The 26,862-nt window shown below is 41.1% G+C and overlaps 1 protein-coding gene across 3 annotated transcripts in view; it reads right to left on the reverse strand.

Annotated features, from left to right (window-relative positions):
* Positions 1-26,862, reverse strand: part of ctnnd2a (catenin (cadherin-associated protein), delta 2a) — a 244,323-nt gene that overhangs the window by 42,957 nt on the left and 174,504 nt on the right. For all 3 annotated transcript variants that reach the window (XM_047568787.1, XM_047568785.1, XM_047568786.1), the window contains 2 exons: positions 21,116-21,329; positions 11,258-11,444 (listed from right to left, as the gene is read on the reverse strand). In XM_047568787.1, the coding sequence (XP_047424743.1) occupies positions 11,258-11,444; positions 21,116-21,329 (401 nt within the window). The remainder of the gene's footprint in view (positions 1-11,257; positions 11,445-21,115; positions 21,330-26,862) is intronic.

Here is a 26,862-nt window from a genome sequence, read left to right on the forward strand (position 1 = left end):
TGTTTGCAGAGAGCAAGTACAAGGCAGTTGGGTAAATGCAATGTATGATTTATGTAACTTAACTATCACACACTTTACACAGATGTGAACACAGTGATACAGGAAATTAATTATACAAATAGGAAAAAGTACATTTTAATCCGATTAACAACGTGTATGTTGGTTATTTGGACATATGACATATTTTGCGTATTTGTTTGTTGTTTCAGGTTGTTTGCAGTCAAGTTAACCCACCGGAAATACGGAAACCAGTGTTAAATCCATAAAAAGTGTTGTCTGGTGTGTTGCGTGAGATAAGTGTCCATAGATGCAGTCTTCAATCTACAGCAATCACCACGACTTACTGTCGACGACCGCTACAAACAATATCATCACCTGCCTTAAAAGAGCATCGGTCAAATCTCAAATGGTGGAAACCGGTTTGGAAATAGTTATGGTGTAGAGACACCATAACTAGTGTCATCCAGCTGGTTTTTATAAAGGTAGAAACTGAAGACTCTAAGGATTATGCAAAATGATTGCGCTCAGCCTAAATAATTGTAGTGAGGTGATTGTGTAATTGTTGCAGGAGGCATGGTCACAACCACAACCACTGTGCATTTCCTCAGCGTGTTAGCGGGATAAGTTCTCTTCAGTTCAGCTAAAAGGTGCCAATGGATGAGGACACTGTTGGCCTTTGGATAAAAATTGGTACAGAGTACTCATGTGGATGATTTTGCACAAAACATCCTCTGGTGATCACATTAGTGGGCTACAAATGGGCAAGACCATACACAGCAGTTTTTAAAGTAACTACTCCACTGACTCTGAATTTATTTCTGTGCCACGTTTGCCTGCGAATGATATAATAACGATATAATCAGTTAATCGGCTGCATTTAGATAATGTCTACTTTTACAGTATAATGACCGCATATTAAGGCAAAAAAATGTCATGAAACCCTTACATCATGGGCTTTAGCTCAATAACTACGTGGATAACCTGTCACAGCTTTTTATGTTTTTTTTTTATATATATCTATACCCACTGAATGGTTGTTACACACATATATTTTATTTGAGGACAATACCGCAATCCATTCGTACGTCCATTATTGGAATAAAGGTATGAGTCGGTGCAGGCAGCCGGCAAAACATAGAGCAGGCAATCAAAAGAATGAGCAAACCAATTATTAAAGTTTGGTAACACGAGTTCAAACATTGTTTTCTTTTGTTTTTTTTGGAAAGTGAAATGTCAGAAATCAGAGGAGTCAGACAATTATTGTGTGAGCGAAGACACAATGTGATCATCTATCACGCTGCCATAATACAGAGATCACAGCTGTTTCGCCAAGTTGCGAGATGAGGTCATTCCTAAATTGTACTGATGAGAAAGTGAGAAAAGATAGAAAGGAGGAAGACACAAGAACTCAATTAAAACTTTGCGTTCGCGGCTCCCGCTTCCCAGAGAAGGTCAAGTCATTTTCACCTCTTTTGAATGCTAATGGGCAAACAAGCACACGATGGAAATGCTGCTTAGCGCAGACACAATTCTCTGTCGAGTCGATATAAGACAACAGAGCAGCGAAAACACTTCACCTTGACTAATGTTGAAGCACCAAAGACAGGAGGTGGGCGGGTGAGGAAAAGAGAGAGTGAATTATTTACTGGTTTGATGCTCAGCCTTGAATATGCTGACTTCCACTGAGATTTCCATCAAGTTTTATGTTTTTTTTTTCTTTTCTTAATCTGATGCTTTTTTAAGGGGCGGACAAGAACACTCTCTCGGCAACTGAGAAAACTTTTATAAAATAGGATGTTTGCCTGCATAGATGAAAGCTCAACGTTAACTAAACTAAACTTGTGGATATCTAGCTAAAAATGACTTCCACCAATGGACCAAAATCTGGTGTCCTTCATCTGCCATCAGGCTGTACAACACCAGTGATCACTGATCTAACAATTTACATTAGATTACAATTTTTTAGCGTTTTTGAAATTCCCTGCCCACATTGTATATGCTGACTGTCAGAGTGCTTCTATTCTTGTTTTGTACGTTCTTTCAAATTGAATTATGAACACTGCTTGTATATATTTTCGTACCAAATTCTGTGCTACTGTGATTAGGTGATTTCCCATACGTGGGATAAAAAAATGTTGTTTTACATTCTCCTGTTTCTCTGTTCTAAACCGTATCTCCTTTTTGTTCTCTCAATCTCACAGACGTAGCCAAGTGTGCATTACTTATTTCTTGCCTCTTTTATGAAGGCAAATACGAGACACCTTGTTTTAAACAATGCCAATGCCACTTTTTTTTTTTAAACATCATAGTTAAATAGTAAGACTGCTTCATGCCAGACTAATACTCTGCACTAAGTCTGGACTAAAGTGCTCAAGAAGTGGCTGTTAATAATTTCAGACCTGGTCCCGCAGAAGCTAAATTCTGCAATTGCCTGTCCTCTTTCTTGCTCAGATTTTAATCAAAAAGGCAATAAGAAGCAACATGAACGATTTCAGCTTTCAAAAAAAAAAAAAAGAAAAAGTAAAAACACATTTTTTAAAAAGCGAACTGCAGTGGCTCCCATGTAAGGGATGATTTCATCAGGTGCACAGTGAGATGGGTTCATTTTAAGGAGTGATTCAGTCAGTCATGTAGTCCATTAGTAATCTAGAGATACTTTTATTCAAGCTCCAACATGTTCGGAGAGGTTAAGTTAAGTTGTACTACTGTCAGCATCATTTCATTTACTTCAAGGCTGCTCTCATCTTTGTATATATTTACTAATAAAGAGCTAGTTACTGCCAAATTCTAGTCTCATGAAAACAATTTTATGCAGTTTATCATGTCCATAACTACACTGGCTACCTGTTTTAGGCTGTTTAATAGCTTGTGCCTGTCTGTTCTGCAAAGGCCTGTCCACGTATGCTTGTTAGTGTTGAGGTTCAGGAATGAAGCATGACATTTTGTGCAGTTCTACAACAAGCCTTTCCTTCTCTGCAAGTAACCGGCAAGCACAGCGAGTCCAGGTTTTTTTTTTTATGCATATATAAAGGTGTCTTTTTTAAAGGTAGTACGCCATCAGGCATCATCTCATCTCATCTCATCTCATCATTATGGATTATTTAGACAGTACGGGCTTGTTTGTTTGAGTCACCTTCCTCAGGCTAACATCAGGGATTCGTACACCATGGTAATATAATATGTGCATATGTGCTCAGAGAAAGTGACAGCACATCAGCTGTCAGGGCATATTTCAACAGCAGACAGAGGTATGCGTACATCTAGTACCACTGCGTTCCTGAGTTTTCAGTTTCTCGCGTGTGTGTGTGTGTAATAGCAGTGTCTTTGAATCTCCTTAAATTTAACTGGTAATCCCCACTGTTTAGCGAGTCCATTACAGCCTTACACTTCACCCTATCTGATGCCACTCCTCATTAATTCGACCTAACTCATTAGCCCGCATCGTTAAATAATTACCTACTGAGCAAAAAAAGTCACAGGACTTGATTAAGCATCCCATTCAAAATTTAATTGTTGTTATTTTAGCTGCAGTCAAGTAACGGGGAAGTACCATCAGTGCCGGTGCAAAAGAGCAAACCAACTCCCAACTTGTGTTTTAGTAATGGTACCATTTCCATTAAATGGCGGCATTCAGTAGATTCTGTCTGGCTGGAGTATAGTAAACAACATTTGACTTAGTCTCTTGGGGAATTTAGGCAGGAATCACGCAGAGAAGTGTGGCAGTGTTGCTGCTTTTTGGTAAGTAAGTTATTTAAACGAAAAAGAAAAATATCTGAGTGCTGCTGGGCCAAAATTATTAAAGGCAAAAAGCAAGCACATTGTAGTCTCCATTTTCTTAAAAAAAAAAAATAATAATAATAAATATATATATATATATATATATATATATATATTATATATATATATAGAAAGAGAGAGAGAGAGAGAGAGAGAGAGAGAAAGCAAAAACTGGGGAATAACTAAAAAGATAGATGAATTCAGTCCACATATACAGGTTAATGTACAGACTATTTGATAATTCCAAAACCAAGGCATCCTCAGCAAGCTTACAGAACTTGTGCAGACAAGAGACAAGAGTTAAATCTTTTATTATATCTCTGTCATCTACAACATCCAGCGTAATACTCCTTCTGTGAATGTGCTTCCAGAAAGCTGCCCAGGAAAAACACAGCCTTCTTCTGTTCACCACTGAATGAAACTAACAGAAATGTCCTCAATCCATCAGTATCTAAACCTTTTGAAGTTTGACTGACACACTCTAATGACCCTAACCTCATCGTGGTGCGTTCTTCTGCTTTTGGTTTAATGGTTTAAACCAAACGTTTATCTCATAGTGTTTTACTTCAAGTGTACAGCCAAAAAAATTAAACCTTTTACCAATGGTGTAAACATGAGCAGTTAATGAAAAAAGTCTGGCAAAGATGAGTAAATTGCTATTATTTGTAGTTCAGGCTCTATTTACAAAAATGAGTCCACAAACAAACACGGAAACATGACACCCTGGACATGTTGCCAGTCTTTCACTGGCTAACTCTTTTAGGTTTAGCTATAGAAGTACGTCCTAATATGTCCACTAAGGGTCGTACTATTTTAGTACGAGTTGTGGACATAACACGACACACTCTAAACAGCAGATGGCAGCAGTGTGCTGGAACCACACTTATTTTTCTTAAAAAAAAAAAAAAAAATGCCAGGTTGCTAATATAATGTTTTGTTAGAGGATAGCACATTAAGTGTGAGCTATTTTATAATGTACTTTTACTTCTTTGCACTAAAACAAAGCAAAACATTGTTGTTGTTGCTAGCATGTTACTGGTCTGGCCCATTACTGGTCCTTCTATGGTGGCCTCTGAACTAAAATTAATTTGACACCCCCGTCTTAATGCCCTGTTTCTTCGTTCAGTCAATAGCTACTACTTTTCTCAGATTGGCTTTTGTACATTATGTTCATGAGAAGGCCGCACAGCACTTCTCATCTCATGTATCCAGTTATCACCCAGTCTAACTAAACCTAACATTTAGGATCCAATTTCTTTTGCAACAAATATCAATACAACATTTCTCTGCTTTGTCTATCTAATTCTATCTAAATCTAATTACATCTAATTATGTAGATGGTTTGTATTTGAAATGTAATTGTTTACTTGTATTCAGTGTAGACAAAGTCTCTACTGCAGCATCCATCACTTTAATTAATGCTGTAACAGTAATGAAAAAAGCGTACAGTTAAACACCCTTAAAAGTATGCTGAGTTACAGTCTATATAATATAATATAAAACAACACATGAATGTTTTCTCAAAAAGCAGCATCCAAACATAAGTGAGAAAAAGTTCGCTAACAAGCTTCCTGCTATCTGCTGAAGCTGGCTTGGCACTCATTAAAGTATCGCACAGCTGAACATGTTTTTCACCAATTACACCGATAGATCCCAGATAGGTTATACATTTTTTATTTGACATTAATTCCCCTTTCCAGGGTGAAACTGTGTACCTCAGGAGATGAGGCAGACGTCACTGTGCAAATCACTCGTTACTCACTTTCTCCGGTTTTAGTCGTTATAAGATTTGTGTGACATGCTTCGGAAAGATGCGAACCAGACTGAATCGGAGACAGATGGCTGTCTAATGCTACTCGAGGAATGACTACTGAGTGACTTTGTCTCAAACAGCTGGTGTGTGGCGGCTCTGCACAAATGTCGGACAGTGTATGTGGCTGGGGTATGTCACTAAGGAACCAGGCAACAGAGGGTCATCACCAGATGGCACACACATTCATGCAAACCTATAAATATCAACGAAACAAAGTCTTTTGTTATCACACATTCGATTCTTGATGCATCCCAAAATGAATCCTCTCGCATAAACCCATCTGTGGGGGTCTGAAAGAAAATGAGCTAAATGTGCTCGTATGAGCGTGATTTGTACAAGTATAGGATGCACACACGCTAACGGTGTGCACAGCTGCGAGGCAGCAGGTACCGTTTTTCTCACTATTGCTTGGCTGCAAACCAGCAACCTGTAGGGAGCTGAACATCCTCTGAATGGAGGGAATGGAAACCCCTCAAGAAAAGACCTCGCGTCTGGTCTGATGCACTGCTGGGCCGCGGAGCAGCTTTATCAAAGTAGACAAACTGAGTGATTATCACTGTATGATGCACACTGGCCTAAAAAGTGTGCTTAGCAATCTCAATATTTGAAAAAATGAATAAAGGAGCAGCGTGACTGCTTTAATTTATCCCACTAATATGTGGAAACATGTGGAATATCGCTAGTTTTCCCAGTTTAATAACAGATCACGTGTTTTAATCAGGTAGCAAATTGTCAGGGTCAAATGAAAAGCAATGCTTTGATCGGTGTATTCATTTCCCTGAATCAAATAGAAGAAGGACATTCTTTTTAGTCTCTGACTGAGGCAACCTGGAGTATAATCATGATTCACTGAATCTAACATGGATTAGGTATTTATTTATGATTGTTTTGACAGTGGCTATTCAGTCAGTGTGTTAAGTCTGTGTTACATTAGTGAATATGGGTGACCGTTTCCACGCTGGACATACACATGGTGTATCCTGGTGGACCCCGACGATCTAGGATGCGAGGATGCCCATGGAAACATGCTGCTTTTCAGCAGAGTTTGTGGTCATGTTGAGCAACAATCACAGGATGCCAACTTTGAAAATGGCCTCCAGTTCTCATTAACAGACTCTGTTCATGCACCATTTGTGTGTATGTGTGAATTTTTAATACATACGTGTGAATAGGATGGGGCCTTTAATGCCCATATCTCAATTAGACAACATATGGGTCCAACAGCATTATGGGCTGCTTGGCTCACGTTTCACGTACATGCACAAATGAACACATGAACAACAAGAGAATAACCATGCTGTATCTGCGCTCTCACACCCATCACGGAAACACCTGATGCCCTGACACCAGTTCATTCCCATTATGAGCGAGTCCCTGGTGCTGGCTGTGATTTTTTCAACTGATTCAGTTTAACACTTTTACTTGAGAACACATGTGTGCATACGCTCACGTGCAGTGCATAGGTGCTCGGCACACATTCACGCACCAACAAATACGGACAGGCACAGAAATAAAAGGAAGGACATAAACACAACATCCTGCATTACACATCTGCACAAGGACACACAGCGAAAGGATAATGAGAGAGGTGAGAGGTCTGAAATTGAGCTGAGGTACACGGGGACCCGAACACTGTGGTCTTGTGTCACTTTAACCCTCAAGCAAGATAGAAAACCACGCTGGAGGGAAGCAGAAGCACCTTCATTATGCAGCGCCAGTCTCTCCCCCCCTCTACGAACCTCACTTCTGCATTCTCTCTGTTCTAATCTAATCTCTCCCCAACTTCTCTTCTTCTGCTCTCCACTCCTCCCCCTCCTTTACCAGCTTTTACGATTTGACGTGTAACTTCACAGAGTAGAACAGCGCACTGACAGCATCATTTATCTTCCCCCGCATCTTTAGGCACCTACACACATGCACTAGAGTCCCATAAAGAATTTAGTGAGTTTGAGAAAAATAAACTTGTTGAAAAGTTGGAAATCGACTGACATCAGCGCAAATCATTTTATTTTAAAACTCTTGTGTTGTAGTACAGTAGTGATAAGCGAGACTATTTTCAATCTATTGATAAAGACAGGAACCATTAGAGGGGTTCAATTGGGAATGATGTAAAAACCTATAGATCTGTCTCTTCTACAAATACATGTTGTGGACCTGTAAACCACATGCATGGAAGAAATTAATAAAGAAAGATTACAGCTACTTTGGCCTTAAAATATACCCAAAGAAATTTCAATTAATGTGTTTATTTTAGATCCCAGGACACATAGTGCTAGCTACAAAACTCATTAACTTTGGTGCACAGCCAGCTTTATCTTCTGTTGCAAATTAGAATACATTCCATAGATGTAATAACCTATTAGACTGTGCACTAAACCCCTAACAAAAAAACATTAGGTCTTGTCATCACCATTCACAAAACGGTTGAGACACAATTTATGACAGTTAACAGTAATAATTTGGCCTAAGTGCAGATGTATTCATTCAAAAAAGCCTAAAAACTGTTCAATCAACATGGCTCCGGCTGATCCCAGCAAGATTATGCGCTTCCACAGTGCAATATGTTATTGCAAATACAAAGCTATTAGCGCGCCAAATTAGATTAGGCCTTATTGTGCATAATCATCTTGTCCTGAAGGGCCCCGTAGCAGAATGCTGATGACAAAAGGCAGAGAGCTAAAAAACAAAAGAATAAGAACGTAAGTGGATTTTATTCGTACCACACGGCCTCTACTCTACACAATTCAAACAACACTAAGGTAACATTTTACAGCAGATACCATAGGAGGCATGCTTCACAGTATGATACTTTTTTGGGTGAGCCGACAGGAGGAATTATGTGTGAACATGCCCACTGTGTGAACATCAGCAAATACAGGTGCTTTGTTTTGCGTGTGCCCTTTTGTGTTGTAGGGAAGTCGGACCAAATTTAGTGGCTAACGCGATGTTACTAGCTGGGTGACAGCAGTTACTTTATGTGGTGGAACATTCGTTGTGTTCGTTGCGGCTGCGGCTTTTCCATTTATTGGTAGGTCACTTGGCTTTATTGTATTTGTAAGTTGCATGTGTCACCATTAGGCTGTGGAGAGGACAGTGCACTGGGTTGGGATCACTTGATGCTAACCTTTGACCAAGGTTCGTAACTTGGTTGTGTGGGTTACGCAAAATATTTTGAGGCAGGTTTCACCCTGGACAGGTCGCCAGTCTATCGCAGGGCGAAAACAGAGAGACAGGTTGTCTTTTTGTTTTCTATTTAATCAAATAAACCATTATCTTTGTAACTCCGACATGATTCTGGGTTGTAATAGAGACAAAGTAAATAAAAGGCAGTCTCACCTAGAGAAGAGCGTTGTTGCTAATGTATTTCACTGGCAGTTTTGCCTCCGGGAGGTGAAGCAAATATGTTGTATGCTGCTCAACCATTTGGCCACACCATATATATTTAAGAACATGGAATCAACTCCGATGCCGACCTCTGGACTAACCCGATCCAACACAACCTTTCAAACAATTCAACCAATCATCAGAGGCTCCCTCGCCCAGGAGCAACAGGCTGTTGATTTGTTGGAGGCCTGCACACAAGACAGAATGCTTTGCAAATGGCCACCAAAGTGCTGCCGGGCCTTCAAGAAGCAGACGGAAAAAGGTTCAGAAGGTAATATGTAAGCAAGTATCCAGTGGGTAAATAATAACACATAACACATTAAGGATGTTTGGAATTAGCACGATTATGATGACCGAGTTAGCATTCATATTAAAAGTGATCACAAACGGAGGCATGATTAGGAGCAACTGCCTTTGCTTTGGTATGTAAATCCGTATATACACAATGAAGCACCTTACACGCGAAGCTATATGAATATGTACAAATGCCTGTTTGTGACATCTCACGGTGTCTTTGAAATGCTTTCAAAGAGCAGGAGATAACAATTCGAGAGAGCTTGAAAGAAGCTCTGCAACGTGAGTGGAGTGAAGTTTAATCCACGGGCTGCTGGTGGTTGATTGAGTACACAGCTCAAAGAGAGACAGTCAGGTGGACAAGGAGGTTTTTTTTCTTTTTTTCTTTTTCTCAACCACATCAGCCCCCCGTGCAGTTGGTGTGTATACACAGACAACACAATCTTGTTCGTAGGACCAAGGACCAGAGCTTCTTTGAAGCACTTATAGCATCCAATCACCACACATTCATCAAACACAGACAGCTGAATTAAAAATTAGAGCCATGGTAGTGTTTGTGCTGAAGGCTAAACGTTAGCATCATCATTAAATTTCAAGATGAATCTCAAGGGTCAAATTTACGGTACTGATTTTCTGAAATTAGGCGAGCGTTTTTACTACTTCATTCACGTCTCTCTGTGAATCCAAATTAGAAAATATCAATATGTTGCTGCAACAGCTGGAGGTATAACTTTTTCATCAATGATATGCAAGGTTAGCATAATGATTTACTCATCCATAACGAAATGAAGTGGCTGAATTAAAACGTTGATGTAAAGTCAATTAGACTTGAAGATATAAAAAATAAATAAATAAAAAATAATAAAAAATAAAATAAAATATGTTGCATTCCTGGTGCTTATGTGTGTGCACAAACATTTGTTGTGTTAAATGCGTTTGGTTAAACTGTTAAATTGTCCTGGTGCACATTTGAAGTTGGGGGGCGGCTATGGCTCAGTAGGTAGAGTGGGTTGTCCATGAACCGAAGGGTTAGCGGTTCGATCCCGCAAGGCACCAACCCTAACCCTAACGCCCAGTTGCTCCCAGTGCAACTGGCACTGGTGTGTGAGCGAATGGGTGGATGTGTCTCTGACTGTAAAAAAGTGCTTTGGGTACCTTTGAGTACGTAGAAAAGCGCTATATAAGAGCAAGACCATTTACCATTTAAATGTAATGATAATATGAAAGTTAAATTGGTTAGTTTAATCTTGGTATGTTTAAAGCAACATTTCCAATCATTTTTGCAACTTCAGTAAAAGTCTCTGTATTTTTGTTGGCTAATTTCATTATATTCTGTGAATGCAGAAAATAAGCTCAAATTAATTCACTGAGCTCCACTGAAGTCGTTGAATTAAATCAAACTTAATTGCATTCATTGAAATTTTACCAAATCTACTCTACATTGAATAATTGAGTATTGACATTGTATTTAACCTTTTCTGTGTTAGTGTTAACACAAGTTTAAATGTGAGTTTCTGAATACTGAAGTGTAATGCTTAATTTTAAAGTTTAGGAAACATAGCATCTGAATGTGATAAATCCAAACAGTTGATGGGCGATAGCAAAACCTCTCAGACTGAATTTCAAATAAATCCAGTGATCTATAAAGCTGTCAGCCGTCCTTCGCTGCTTCAGTCTTTAACAACTAAAAAACAACTTGTCTGCACAGTGCATCAAAAAGCAAGTCAACACATGAAGGACGACGTGGAGGAGGCATTGCTATGGTGACCAGGATAAGTTAGTCCGAGAGCACCAGAGTGAATTAAGGGACACAGAGAAGAAGAGAGTATTATTTAGACTTGTAAATATTTGCTTCTGCATTATCACCACATCAGTATGTTGTTGTAACCTTATAAAAGATAGTTTGGGACGAACGTTGACTGGACTCGACTGATCTTGTCCACTGTAAGAGTGCGCACTGCAGATGCTGTATGAGTATGTGGATTTTACCTGAGACAGCCTGTAGCATTACGCAGCACCTGGGAGGTATGAAGATGGAGCTTGCGGTCGTCATGGTGATTGGGGGAGGAGTCCCAGTTGGAGTGGGGTATGATGACACTATTGGTCAGAACAGCCAGGGCGTCCTGGATGATTGGCATCTTCAGCGCATCACACGAAGACAAGTTCCACAGCACGCCTGTTCATACACAAACAGAAAGACTGATGTTAAGACATTTTTTATATTTCTATTTTGCAAAGTGTAATGAATTTATTTTAGGAGGCCGAGACTTTTAGTGGCTCTAACTATCAAACACAGATGTGTGGGATTAATGTTTCTCATCAGTGTCTCTCAACATTAACTGCAACACCCCATTCACAGCTTAATCACTGCAAGGGTTTAATATCTGTTAATGAACAGGAATACAAGTATTCCATGTGTCAAATTACTTGTTAAGATCCAGAAAGGCTACTTGGACCTCTTCACCTTCAGCAAAGGCTGCTCCATAAAAAGGCAATTAGCTTCTCTGCAGAAGAATCGGGAAAGAAGCCAAACTGTGACGGACGTGAATAATAATTTGAAGCTACAAACTTTATTGACTACTAAGCTACAACCTTTTCCAAAAGCAAATGGAACAAGTAAATGGTTATTAGTTCAGAGATGTCTACAGGGGAGTGAGCGCAGGTTTAATACATTTAACCAGCTCTAGGGCACTGGAACATCAGAAATGGAGTTCTGGTATACTTCAGAGTAATATAGAATAAAAATGCCTCCCTATTTATATCTTAAATAAATACCTTTAAATATGCCACTGACTCATCTGGAATCTGACTTGTGTCTCCTCATTCACTGAACACTGTGTCGCGAAAAACACATATTTACAATACGTACAGTACACCCAAACATTTTTTTTTTTTTTGTGGAGATATGAGTCAATATACACAGCTTCATGTGTACATATATGACTTGGCAGGGAGAAAAAAAAACTGCAAGGCTGTATGCACATAAGGATACGCTGAATCACCCACAAGGACACACATATTGACACAGTGAAATTCATGCTATTGTAACATTTAATCACATACAGAGTTGGCACAAACATGCTCACGCACACACGCATACATTTTTCCCTGGCTCTTGTCAGATGGAATACCAGATGCCTCCTCGCAGACGGGTGACAGCACTGGCCTCGTTGGTCAGCTGTGACACACTCATGCGCATGCGAACCACACGCAGGCTTCGTCAGAACTGTCACATTCTAAATATGTTGGTCAGTCCCTAGTGCTTCTACCGATCATCCACACCCAGAGGGCAAGACATACTAAAGTAGTCACAGTTAGGCAAAAATATACAAATCAGAGATGAATAACACAAATAAAGAACAAATGAGAGGATAAGATGGGTGGGACAGCTGAGTTTAGACCGAGTGGAACAGACTGAGATGGCAGAGGAGACGTGCCAGACCTTTTAAATGTGACGAACTACAGAAAGATGGTGTGCTGAAGGTCACCATCTCTCATATATTTAGTGTCAGGCTCCAGAAGTTGTGGGTTCAAGATGACAGCTCCGACTCATTTGCACCATTAGAACATAAATAAAAACTTTCGGACATTCGTGTGGATGTTACTTGTACCACAGGAACAACTTGAATAAAAAAAAAAAAAAAACCCTGAAAAACTCAACCTGGCCTCCAAATTCACAACATCCCAAACTGATCGAGTATCTGTAGGATGCAGTGGAACAGGCCTGGTCCAAAGAGGCCCCTTTCGTCCACCAATAGGACCCAAAGGCCCCCCACTAACAACATTCTGTTATCCATGTCCATGTCCATTCTCTGATGAGTCACAAAAGTTTTGGAGGCTCAAAGGAGTGCTACACAATATTAGGAAAGTGGTCATAATGTTATGCCTTATCGGTGTATACACAGAAGCTGTTAGTGGGCCAGAACATCTCCTGCTCATTCTGTAATTCTGAACGCACAGTCCAACTTTTCCTCGGGATGAATGTAAATGAAGCACAACCTCACAGATACTGTCTGTCATCTGAAATGCCAGCAATACTAAAAAATCCCCACGGAGGCTTCTCTGCAGTTAAACCTGACCTCTGCACTCCTTGCGTTTATCCTGAGGACGCACAGTCTGCCGAGTTTGCTCAACTTGTGTCGTGCATATATGAGAACCAAGAGAAAAGTTATTAGACTTAAAAGACAGATATGGTAAAAAAGAGCTTGGTCAAATTGTCAACTCTACTCGGACTTCCGTGGAGGCACAGGGTGTTGACTTGAACTCAGACTTACATTGCCAAAAGCAATGGCAGTCCTGAGGCCTCCTACTACTTACCGCTAGTGTCACAGAGACTCCAAGACAAAAGGATGGGGAGAAAATCAGTCCAAGAAAAAGACAGGGGAGGACAGCGCGAAAGACAGAGGACGTCATGGGGAGGAAAAAAGATAAGAAAATGGGAAATGAAAGCCAGTAACCGGGCTAAAGAAAAATAAATACCATCGCTAATGGGTCAGAGGTCATTCTATGTTAAGCAAACAAATTAATTAATATATTTATCTAAGATGTCTCTGTTTTTTTGCACACGGCATTGGAAGCAAACCTATTAACAAATTTTAATTGAAAGAAAAACATTGAAAAAAACAGAATTGGGGAAAAAAGGGGAAATATTAATGAGCTGTAGACGCAGAAGTATACGGAAAAAATTACGAGCGTAAGTATAAAACAGCAAAAACAGACAAAAAGTTTAGTGAGAGAGAGAGGGAGGGAGAATGAAAGAGGGTGGCAACTTGTATATATGTGTGTTTGTGTATGAGAGAGCTCGAGAGGACGAGAGGAGGAGGGCGATAGTAACGCGATGACCTTGGCAGCAATCAAGTGCTTGTGCCGAAGCTGTGTATGCGCTTGTGTGAGCGTTGCGGCGTTTGCCTTCACTTTCACTAATCAGCCTCTTGTTTCCTCATCTCAAGTCTCCCTCTCTCTTTATATATTATCCTCTTGCTCCTCTGTTCTCGCGTCCTTTCAAACCCAGGCGAAAGGAATAGAACGCACGCAGACAGACTCCTCAAAGGCGCGAAAGAAACCTCGGCGTTTTCAAACAACTTTCCTTCGCTCTTTCCCCCTTTGTCTCTCGCGTGGGTCCGTTACTCAAGTGGCGAGTGTTGTCGGCGCGTGATTGCAATCACGTTAAAACACAGGGTCGCTGTGATGAGCTGATAAGAGCGCGTCCGCTGGCTTGCAAAAGAACAACAAAAAAAACAACAACAAGAACACGAAAAAAAGGCCCATCTTTTTTTTAATCTTCTGCGGGCCAACGCATCTGAACAAAACCCGAATATACTGTGAAAACTCTACACACAGACCTCTTATGATATTATTATTTGCGAAGACAGGAATAAAGACAAAGACTGAGCAGAAGGAGGAAGAAACACAAAGGGATAGACAGCTGAGTTTTTTTTCTAGGGCAAGGACATTGTGTCTGCTTCCGTCCAACATTCAGCAAATTCAAGCGTGACACACACACACACACACACTTGCCTGCTCTAGAAACATAGATCTGTGATGCTTCGCTAATCCCAGCATCCTTATGGGAATAGCGTCAGGTGACCAACAGACAATGACATCATACTGGAGCACCTGTGTGTGTGTGTTTGTGTGTGTGTGTGTGTGTGAGTGTTTGCTGCCTTCCCTCCCCTTGTCTTCATCTTTTCTCTCCCTCCTTGGACCAGCTCCCTGTAGACGCTTGATGGACAGTTTCCTAGGAGCTCGGTGGTTTGGGAAGACGGGGAGATGATTGCATGAATTCATGAATAAATAGGGATGTGATTTGTAATGGGGGTGGTGGGCTGTAAGGCCTCAAGTGGCGATGTTTTATTAAACAGCCCTCATCTGAGCGGCTCATTGTGAATTAGTTGGCCGCTGGGTCGGAACCTGGTGATGAGTAAAACCTGAGACGACAAATAGCGCAGCCAATGGGTTGGAAAAAAAATAATATATATATATGTGAATGTGCAAAAAGTCCTTACTTTAGAGAACATTTTTTTTTTTTTTTTTTTGCGAGAGAGCGGTTAACAATTACTGACTTAACCCCAGGGTCATACAACTTCCATTTCGGCAGTAGGTTCAGGGGAAACATTTGTCTGCACAAGGTAAAATCCTGTATTGTGGGTAAACTGCCACCACAAGTACTGGAGATTTCAACTCAGCGAAAGTGCTGCAGCGACATTTCTGCTGCTGGACACTAACAATTTGTGCCAAACCAAGTATGTGAGGCATGGAGATTCGGACATCTACACAGTGAAGACTTTCATGCCTTGAACAAGCAAAAAAAAAAAAAAAAAAAAAAAAAAATGTGAAAACGTCCGTGAAAGAATGACAGTACAATTTAAGTTTGATGGTTTGGTGCTTGTATCAGCTCACTGCAGCAGAAAAATGTTGGGGCACTTCTGGACACACTTGTTTCCTTGTGTTGTTTTTGAAGTTTCTCTTCTCATCTCTATTGTCATACGAAAATGGGCTTGTTTAGAAAAAAAGCTTGAAAGCTTGAAAAAAAGCCTGTTTGAGCAGCGCAATACGACAACATCTTCAAATCCTGCAGTTGGATTAAAAGATTATCTAATGTTATATTATCATATATACTTGAGAATGAGGAGTACTGTGCTGCGTTGCCTGAAGTGTGTCAGCATTTTGAATTCAGAACAATGATGACAAGAAAGAGATGGACAAAAGTAGAGCCATATGAAAAATGTGCAAAATATTATGGAAATACCAAGAATCTGCTAAACCAATGGCATTATTAGATTGTAAAAAACTCTTTCCTAAAGTAATTGATATTGATTTGAAGTCAATACGCAATCGAATCAAATGAGGGACCTTGTGAATTGGAATAAAACCAGTTCAAGTGATGCCCATCCCTGCTGCCAATTTTCATAAAGACAAGATTGGATTCACAACCATTAATCATTATAAACTGAGAAGGCTTCAACAAATGCATTTTTTCTTTTTTTCATGCTGGCTGTCTTCAGCAATTGCTTCTCAGCTCAACAACTATTTCAGAGCAGGAAGAAGCAGCAGCAGCAGCGGCAGCTGCAGTGGCAGCCACAGCCACGGTCCACTGCATCAAGGTGAGCATGAGTAAGGATAGCATCTCCTATTGACACCCAAAGCCTCTGTATCGACCAGACTTTGACTGACAGGCCCGGAAGCCTTGACTTCATCCTATCTACCTCACGCTGAGACCCAGGAAGCCAATAAAGCTTGTCTAAATTTAAACTTCAAAACCGTCAGCGAGATAGGGTAAATTGTTGAGGCAAGGTTTTTCCGGTCAAAGAAAAAAAAAAGAAAATACATATACCCTAATTTCCTCTGATGAGGGAAGCGTTTTGATGAAGCTGACAGCACATACTAAAATTTCCCAGATCTATCTATCTATCTATCTATCTATCTATCTATCTATCTATCTATCTATCTATCTATCTATCTATCTATCTATCTATCTATCTATCTATCATGAACATATGGTAGTCAGTCAGGTAGTCAGTGCTGTTGTTTGCTTTTAAATTATTTAATTACCAACTACCAAGGGGTTAGACGAAGAGTAGTTTCTCTTACAATAGCGCAGAAGTGTATTTATAGCACTCATTAATTTTATTTTGAACATACTGTTGTGGTATTTGCCTCACTGGCATCATGGAGGAGTTTACACATGCACAACTGCAGTTGTCTTTTGGGAACCCAGTGGATCCCTGTAGGATTACCTCAGTGGCAGGCATGGAAGCATATTGTTCCAGTTTGACTAAATGCTACATGTGTTTTCTTTATTTTGAACATATTACGAGTCGTTTTGCTTTAGTGTTTCTTCTCTAGTCTGCCTGGTGTATGGTTGGATGGTTGTAGCCAGCCAACTTGCTGAACAGTTGCATGATGTGTTTTGATGAAACTTGATGCAGCTACCAAAATTCAAATGACAGCGATTTCTGAGTCAGATTTAGGCAAGTCAAGTCTAAAGCCTTATAAATGCTCCTAGGAATAGAGAGTGGCCATGTTGAAATATCACCAACCATCTGATACCCCAACGAGATAGGGCAGGAGTGAAAATCCAATCCTGCATCACCATCTAATTCAGAGACTCATCTGGTAGCTGCCCATCACAGCTACGGTGAAACGCATTTTGAGGTTCTGTCCAGCATCATGTGGATAATAAATGGGCTATTTGGTTTCCATTTTGACTTTTCTTTTCTCTCGCTTATACTGCGAGCTACTTCTACATTCAGCCTGTAAACTGTAATTTAGACCATGGGTTTGTAGCAGTTTTAAGACTGAAATAATCTAATGACACCAGCATGGTATCACAGCAGCAACTTGGACACGTGTATTTAAAGTTGCACTGAACCAAAGTGTGTCAAGAGCCAGTGCGGCATAAAACAGGATTCCTAGAATTAACTGATAGAACTCAATCCCCCTGTTTGTGCCAGAAAACACTTAAAACACAAGCCTAATTGAATTACCGAGTAATTATGCAACAGTTTCGAGTGGTGAATTACAGCATCAGCGGGGTGCTCCACTAGGCAAATGAAAGCATTTAAGATGTAGAGTTTAATGCTAAGTAGCAGAGTAAACAGACAACGGGGCAGAGTCATGCACGACACTGGATCACTCTGCCAGCAGCAGGGCCGAGCCAGACAGAGAAGGGCAAAGACAGGAAGAGCCAGGAAGAGGGAGCTGGGACGATAGAATTTCACAGTGTGCGTCTATCAGAGGACTATTTATAAAACTCACAGCTCAGTATATAATGCAGGATGGCTTGAGGTGTATTTAATTCATTTGTTATTCTGTTTACAGGCCGCACACAGACACACACGCACTCCATCACCAAGCTGTGGTTTTGATCTCTCCAGCATTTTGGTAATATTCCTTCAGTGACGTATGCAATATACTTCAGCAGAGGTGGATAGACGTGATAGAAATGTTTTTAGCTAACTAATATAAACTGTCGGATTTAAAAGGATTTAACATAGCGTTATTTCACATCATTTTCCTTTCCTGTGCTCTTCTTTCTTTGCCTTATTTAGTCAGTTCTCCTTCCTCTTCACACTAATCACTACTCTATCATTTGGTTTTCGTTCTTTCCACCGCCAACTGTATTTCGCCATCTACAACGTCAATACTTTGTCTGCGGAGAAGAGGTTACGCCTCGTTTTGTTCAATATTTCCCGTTTCCTGCTGCTTCTCCATTTATCTGCATGTCTCTGGGGTCTCATCCACAAGTAGCATTTGTTAAAAAGGTAGCTTTTTCTGTTTTTTCTGGTCTCACGTCCAAATGCTAACGGAATGTTACCTTTTGAAATAATAGCAGCGTGATGGGACTCCTCTTTATTGGCAATTTTGGGCATGGCTTCTGACACAAATGTAGAGTGACTCTAACGCTATGTTGACGAACAAAGGATGGAGGTCACAGCTATGTGACATAACACCGGCTCTTTTTCAGGCTTCTTACTGGGCATCATGGCTTAAGGATTAGTGCTGCACCGTCACCTGTTGGATTAACATTCCTTTTTGAAGAGATCCTTCCATTTCAAGCTGTATATCTCATCTTCATCTGTGCAAAGGCTTGGAAAATATACCACTTCCACACTTCTGTCATTCCTCATCCACACCCCACCATCATCCTGTAGGCTGTTATCAATGTTTTAGGTGTTGGCAAAGGGAACGACAACGCTGGTTTGCTAGCTGTCGTTGCTGTGATCCACCGGGCTCCCTTCCCTTCAGAGAGTAAATGACCTATGGGGAATCGTCTAGGGATGGATTGTTGAGTGTCCCTGCACTATGAGACGAGCTTCATCCCGCTGAGGAACAATGGAGTCATAGGTCAAATTGAACATGAGGGGCCCCCACTGACTTTATCTCAGTATTCAAAGTGAATGTGCCGAGGTGTTTTGTGTGACTTTGTGTATTTCGAGGTCCGGCTCCAATGCTCGTCTGTGTGAATGAGCGCGCCTGCACTTTATCTTCGGAAACGTCCAGTCCTCTCGTATGAGCTCGCACATGTCTCGCTTATCTCCGGGCTAACCCGGTGTAACAGAGAGGGCAATGAGAGAGAAACAATGGCGATACAAGCACAGATACACAGTGCGGCTCGATGGGACGCAAGCTATCGCACACTCGATCGCACAGAAAACAGGACACAGACAAAGGAAGAAGGAGAAAAGTGAGAAGGGGATTGGAAACAGCGTTGGACAAAGGTGGAGGAGAAAGGAAAAGTAGAGAAACTGCATGTCAAAAGAGGAGAGTGGATGAAAGAGGAGGACGGAAAGGGGTTCGGCCATCTCACGTTTTGTCATTAAAGCCAGCGCACATTGATTTCTGCTGGGCTGCTAGTGTTCAGGTCCCCGCCATTCACAATTCAAGGCTCTAATCTCAGGCAGCCCGTATTTTCGCCTAGCTACCAGCTGTGCGCGTTTTCCATTAGTACCAGAGATTTTTAGCCTTTACAGATTCAATCCTGTGTACGCAAACACGTTTCACACATAAAGACGTGCCAACTGTGTTTCATTAATATTACCTCTCCTGAGGCTGCAGGGCCAATGTCATGCTGGAAAATAACTGCAGCTGAACACTGAGCCTCTATACTGTGTGCTTGATGTTGTGTGTGTGTGTGTGTGTGTGTATCTTTGTTACACAGTAAGGGATGCATTACTTTGTTACTATTTGCTACTCCTCCGGTAGAATATTAAATTCTTAGTGGGAGGCGTGTTGCAAAAAATATTTCAGGGGAAACGGAGATCAAATTAAACCAGCTCATGTAATGTGTTTGTGAGTGTATGTGGGCGAATTTAATCTATACATCCTTTGCCTACACATATCTCTGCTTATGACTGTGTGTGCTTGTGCATGTTTAACTTTGTGTATTTGTGAGTTTGTGACCTGCTACACTGGGTGTGTTTCTAACGCACTGGCTAACTTGCACTTTTCATGCCCTCAAGTTTTAGAAATAAACTGAACTTGCCGCGAAAGTGGACGTGTTCACAGTTTTGAGATTGCACAGGCGGACTAATGCAAAGGCAACACACAGATAAACGTATACTGCGTCAGTGAAAGGAACAAAACACCTCCAAGGATAAATGATATTCGCAAACATAGGTGGCTGCCTCGCTGCCCCCTCTGCATTCTTTCCAGAAGACATGCCTTAGAGTCATAATAGTCTTTAGAGCAGAACTATGATTGAATATTTAACATCCTTCAGGTGTGACGTTAAGTTGTTTGGAATCTGAAGGAGCTCAAGATGAATAGTCCTGGTTTCTTGATGAATAGCAAACTTTTCTGAAGAATACGTGTTCAGTGAAAGACGAATATTTAAATTCCCCAAGAAATAAAGTCACTCTAAAGCTAAAAACACTGCTGGCACTGTCAAGGCCAAATGAGACCAGAATGTATTGTGCCTATGTGCACATAAAAGTGTGCGTTTGTTTCGGTGGATTCGTATACAGTATGTGTGTGCAACTATGCATGAGTCATGACTGGGTGCCAGAGAATTAAATGTTTTGTAATGGCTAAATCTACATAATTAAAATGAGGCAGAGGAGTTATTCGTCACACAGCGGTCGGCTGAACAGAAGTATAGGCACAATTAGATAAACAAAGGAAACAAACAAACAAATTAAAAGCCAAAGTTGTGAAATTCTTCTCTCGGATGCATTAACCAGATTTGCTGTAGGTGTGCGAAGGCTTTTCCTCTCATATCCACATATCAAATTCCGTTTAATCACACACAAACATACCGTTACAACCGCTCCCGAGGCCACGGAGCTAGGCTGAAAAATAATAATGACAACTAGGCTGGGAGCGTGGGTGTCGTCACCGATTACGTACCTGTGACCAGCTCTCTTATTTCTACATCCCCAGTCTTCCTCAGGAGTCGGACCAGGGCAGGAATCCCTCCGCAGTTCTTCAGGGTCACTTTGTTCTCGTCGTTGGCCTTGCCATAGACCAGGTTCCTCAAAGCTCCACAGGCGCTGCGGTGAACCTCGCTCATCCTGTGATCCAGGAGGTCGACCAGCAGCTGGATTCCTCCCTGTCTGCGGATCTAAATATTGAAGACAGTGAATCAGTACAAATTACTGTGTGTGTTTTCCGAATGACCTAAAAAAAAAAAAAAACCTACCTCACTAAGCCTGCATTATTATCCTATTTCTACATTCATCTGTGCAAGTAGACACTATGTGTACTATGTGTGAATGTGTGTGCAGGCTCCACTACGTGTCAGTGCTGCCAATCAGATTAACAACCCAATGTGTGCTAATTAAACATACCATGACACGGCTAATGACTCCGCTTTCACAAAAATGACACTTAATTACAGCGATGAGGGGGAAAGAAAGGAGCTCATAATCCAACAAAAAAATACAATATTTGTCTGACTCGCTTTTTGTTCCGTTATATCTCAGCCTGCTTCTGGTGGGAGGCACAACTGCTTCTTTAAAGAGGCAACCGCGGTTGAAATTGCTTTACACGACATTGTTCTACTCTTCATATGCGGCATGAACAGAATGAATGGAGGCAAATGGGTGTATGGTTTGTGCAACGTAAACACTTACTTGTATAGAATTTAACCTTGAAGGAGTGAGGGAATAAATGAGAAACAAGTATGTTCGACGTCATAAAAAATAAAAAAAAAACATATGTTTAAAGAGGGATTAGCGGTCTCTGCTTTAGAAAGCTTTCAAATTTGAAAGGCCTACGTTGCAGCATGACAGGAATGTTAATCTTTTAATTTAAATGCTCGAGTGTTCAAAGTTATAAATCTATTCAGGGCAATGCTTCCAGGCGTTAAATTTAAACTGTGCATGAATTGTGAATACAGTACACCCATATACTATAAACATAAAAATGCAAATATACACTCTACATTTTAGGAGCTACACAAAATATTATTTTGCGCATAAACTTTTAGACTGTTGCATAATCTACAATGGAGGATTATTATGCACTTTCTTTTGCTGAACATGCAGAAAACTTAGAAGCCAGGTTCCAGATCTCTGAATCATCTACCATATTCAGGTTAGTTCTGCTATTCAAGATCAGAAGTGACAAAAAGGGTCACGGGTTTTATGTCAGACTGGACTGACAATAAGAAATATGTGTGCAACACTTTCCCCTTCAACATCCAAGGCTAAAGAGTCTTGGAGTGTAAAACATAAGGACACTAAATATTCTTCATGTTATGATCAAGAAAGTTACCAAGAAATGTGTGAACATCATATTATGGAAGGTTCAGTGGCTATTGTTCATTCTTCAGGAGTGGACTACACTACACTACACGTCCTACATGATGGAGCAGACTTCTTTGTGCCTGCCATCAAAAAAGCAGCCATAGCAGAATTAAATGGATGGATTTAGAAAGGTTGCTGATATTTATTGCGTCCGTAGCATGTTGCTGCTGTCGGTTGACGTGAAAGGAGTTTGTTGCGTTTGTTGGGTTGGGAATTTTGTGTGGAGATCAAAATTACTAAAGGTTAGCTTCTTTGTGTTTGTGTCACTATTTTCATTCCACCGTACGTGTAAAAAAAACAAAAAAAAAAAACAGACATGACCCAAAGGTCACTGGTTTTGTATCAGAAGACTGACAAGAGGAAATGCGCGAGGTTGGAGTGACTAAGCAAGAACTTTTCCTTCCACGTCCAAGGCTAAAGATTCAGAGAGAGTAAAACTTAACTTTGTTATGATCAATGGCAAGAAAGGTGTCTTATAATATCCTATCATGGAAGGTTCAGGGACTACTGTACCCCTCCTGGACCACACCTTCCTACATGAAGGATGATGATGGTGGCTAACCTTTTTTTTTCTGCAAATGGTAGAAATGCTTTCTCTCTAACCTACTCAGTCAGTCTGTAGCGTGCTGCTACGACCTGTTGTGTATGCATTTCCACGTTGGCTGTGCAAATACACACAAAGACACGTGAGCATCTCCACCGCCAGTGAAAAACAAACAAACCAATCAGTTTGGATTTATGGTTACATCGTGATTATGTGAGAGGGCGAAGCAGTCGGGACTATTAGCCTGGTAGGGATCACAATGAGGGCATTCTGGCGTTACACATAATGACTTCCCCCCGTGGTGCAACACATATTGCCTTCTCCCTATGGTGCTTCACATACTGCCTTCTCCCGATGCTTTTTAAACCCTCCCACATCGCTTCTTCACTGCAGGGATCTTTAGATGCCTCAGGGGGCCAAAGAGCTTAAATCAGCCCCTGTTTGGTCCAGTCGACAGGGGTGTAGCGCTAATCACTAGAAACAGGCGGCTGTGATCACTGGGAGACTAGTAGGAACATGGACAGAGCAACTAGTGAGTTAGACAGAATGAGATCGAAAGAGGGACATAGAGGGCCTTTCTTTTACGCTTCCACTTTTATTTAATCTCTGCAGCATGGCGAGAGGCAGTCTTACTCAGCCAGACAAATCAAAGATTTTCAAATTTAACTCAGCAATCAGACTTCTTGAAACTCTTTTAGTTTTCTCAGACATGAAGTATGGCAAATAACTTTTTTTGTGCAGCACCAGATCGATGGAATTTATCTTACACACGAGTCGACGGCAACAGCAGGATGATGATTATTTCTGGCACTCAAAACAGAAATTTGCAGGTGAGGGCTACAAGAGCAACGCAAGTTTCATTTCTTCATAAAGAAAACACGAAAGGTAAATACAGGAGAGAGGACTCACAGGGTGAAAAGAAAGCATGGGGATGCGATGCAGGGGCAGGGCTAGGATCAAGGTGTTTCATGACACAGCAGGAGTTTATCGAGCAAAATGACTCCGCTTATCTATTCAATTAAAATGGATTAAGGAATGCAACGAATGACAAACGAACCTTGCTTGATTGGCCACACAATTTCCTCACCTCTGCTCCCCTCCTCCCCCATCCACCTCTGCTCCCCCTCACCCGTCTCCGGCACTGATCTCTATACCTCTCCCTCTTTATGTTGGTGTCACAGTTAATCTGTTATTCCATGAAAGCCGTGGTGTTATTACTTTGTATTGCCTCTGAGCTACATAGAAGGCTTGCCAATTCCTCTGCTCCTATTCCTCTATTCCATGTAAAGAAGATTAGAAGCGCAGATTGATTTGTCTTTGTCTCTCGCTGTTCCGCAGCGGCCACGGCTATTGGTAACCCATAGCGACAGTATTGCCGTGGTAACAGTTAGCGGTGGTGACAGCTGGTAATGTGGGAATCAGGGGTGCTGCCGGCATAAAAGCTGGCAGTGGGATGCACATACCTGGGACGGTGGCATGTGAAGCTTAACAAGCGTGTATAAGTCACCGCATATGAAACATCAACACTAATCAGCAGCACACTGCGGTAGGTGTACTGCTCGCGTGCAATTACAGAGAGAGAGTGAAGGTATGTCACACCTGGACACTTTTGTGCGTGTACACACAAACACACACAGACAGAAGTGCACACATACAAGGGCTTATGTTATAACCTGACACTTAGCCTAAGGCTAACTGCATTTACGAGCCTTTCAACCTTCGGCTAATTGAGTTCTTGGCCCTAGGCTAACATTTCCCTCTTGAGTATTCTAAAATGGGCCAAACAAGGTATGGCTATGTGATGCTGTTCTCAGGTAGGGGCACTGTTAAATCCCATAGAGTTATCAAGGGTAAAATCTACAGCTTGATAAACATAGTAGAAGCTTTGCTGTCTTGTTTAAACAAATAAGTGACAGAGAAACAACAAATCCCTCTTTTCCTCACAGCAGCTCACAAGGCAAACACTCCCAATGTGTACATGTATTTGCATATGTCTAAGTAAGCTGGCGGTCAGAAGAAGTTAACGCTAATACACAAACATTAATGTAAACACCTGACAATGGTGATGGATAAGTAACTCCATCGAGCAGAGAAAAAAAAGAGCGCTTTTCCCACAAACAGGTCAGTTTAAGAAAAAAAAAAGAGATAAATTTAAGTCCATTCAATTAGCTATTAATTACTCAGCATACTGCTGCCAGTGGTGGACTACTGCTTAGATAATTGACAATGGTGAAAAATACTACTGCACCAAGAAAATGATCAGAGTGGAAAATTGTACATTAGAGAGTACACGCTGCGTAAAGGACAGAAGCACTCTGGGTGATTGCGAGTTGCTGGCATCCGTGATATTTACAGCTTTTACAGTCACTGTCTGACAATCTAAAACCAAATCTTTAAAAAGCTGTGATTGTCTCAGTGGGCTCTGATAAAAGCTAAAGAATTTTCAATTCATGACACAGCTGCGAAACTGCATTAAGGAGAAGTAGCGATGCTGCAGGACAATACTATGACATGTGGCCCTTTAAGGGCAAAGAAAGTAGCCTGCTGACTTACTCTAAAAGCAGACTATTTATTTATTTACTTCTTGCCATATTGACTTTACTTCACTGTATCTTCCCTGAAAACGTAATACAGCGACAGCATACTTTAATACTAACAAGCGAGACACACAGAATTTGCCTCCATTACCCGTGAGATCCCCGTGGTTTTGCCGCACTGTATAATCAAGCAGTTCTACAGTAAAAATAAATAAATAAATAAACAGAATAGAAAAGTGAGAGAAGGAGAAATTAACATAATTCATATGAAAATAAAGCGAGGAAGGCAAACAGCGATACGTGTGTAACTGAAGAACGGGGTGGGGGTTTGAAGGTGAGAAATGGCACAGTGTCAGGGGGCACGTTTCTCCCCTTTCAGCCGGTCTGTTGGATAAATGGATATCGACATCACTGCGACCCAAAATGAATTACTAATGTAACTGAACTTAAAGTCTGACAGCCCTTTCTGTTCTGTAAAGGGGAGGCATGAACTACCCTGTCAGCTGCTGTGTGTGTGCATTCACAGTGCCCGTGAATTACTCTGTGTATAACTGGTTGCTAGGTGTGCATGGAGAGCACTGTATGTGTTGAAAGCAGCTATAAATGAAGCTTTCCTCTAAGCTTCAACCAGACTTCCATCTGGTCCTCCTTACACGCACACACACACACACACACACACACACCATGCCCGTTCTACCTATTTTTGTGGTAGACTGGAAAAGGGAGTATTTGTGAAGCGCATGCATGCACGTGAGCTTAAATGAACACATTCTCACACTGAAAACACTCTTCCACAGACACCATCCAGAGGCAAACTGCTGAGTTAATCATCCTTCTTGACACTTCCCGAAACCACAGTCTGCATCCTGGTAACCTCATCCAAGATAACAGAAGGCAATCCTCTCTCTTGTTTTTAACCTTTTCTCCTCTCCCATCATTTGCGGCCCGTCCCTTCTCCCCCTCCCTCCCTCTCTCTTCCTTTGTCTGTCTCGCGTCTGTTTCTGTTCTCTCTCTATCTCTCGTTGGCCCTACAGAGTTACTCTTTAGCGATGAATAGCAGCCATGCTGTGGCTGTATTTAGCCGCCCAGCAGGTCCCCTGCCATCTGTGTGTCTATCTGGTTTACTGAAAACAGAAGAAAAATCTTTGGATCCGTGCTCTCAACAAATAGTTTCCATCTACATTCATAATATATGTTACTGGCAACCTCACGTTCAATTAAACATTTGATTTCCTTGCATGCCAATTCGAGAACCAAATTCTTAGT

This window comes from Mugil cephalus, chromosome 18 (assembly GCF_022458985.1).
Source record: "Mugil cephalus isolate CIBA_MC_2020 chromosome 18, CIBA_Mcephalus_1.1, whole genome shotgun sequence".
In the NCBI taxonomy this organism is placed as follows: Eukaryota; Metazoa; Chordata; class Actinopteri; order Mugiliformes; family Mugilidae; genus Mugil; species Mugil cephalus.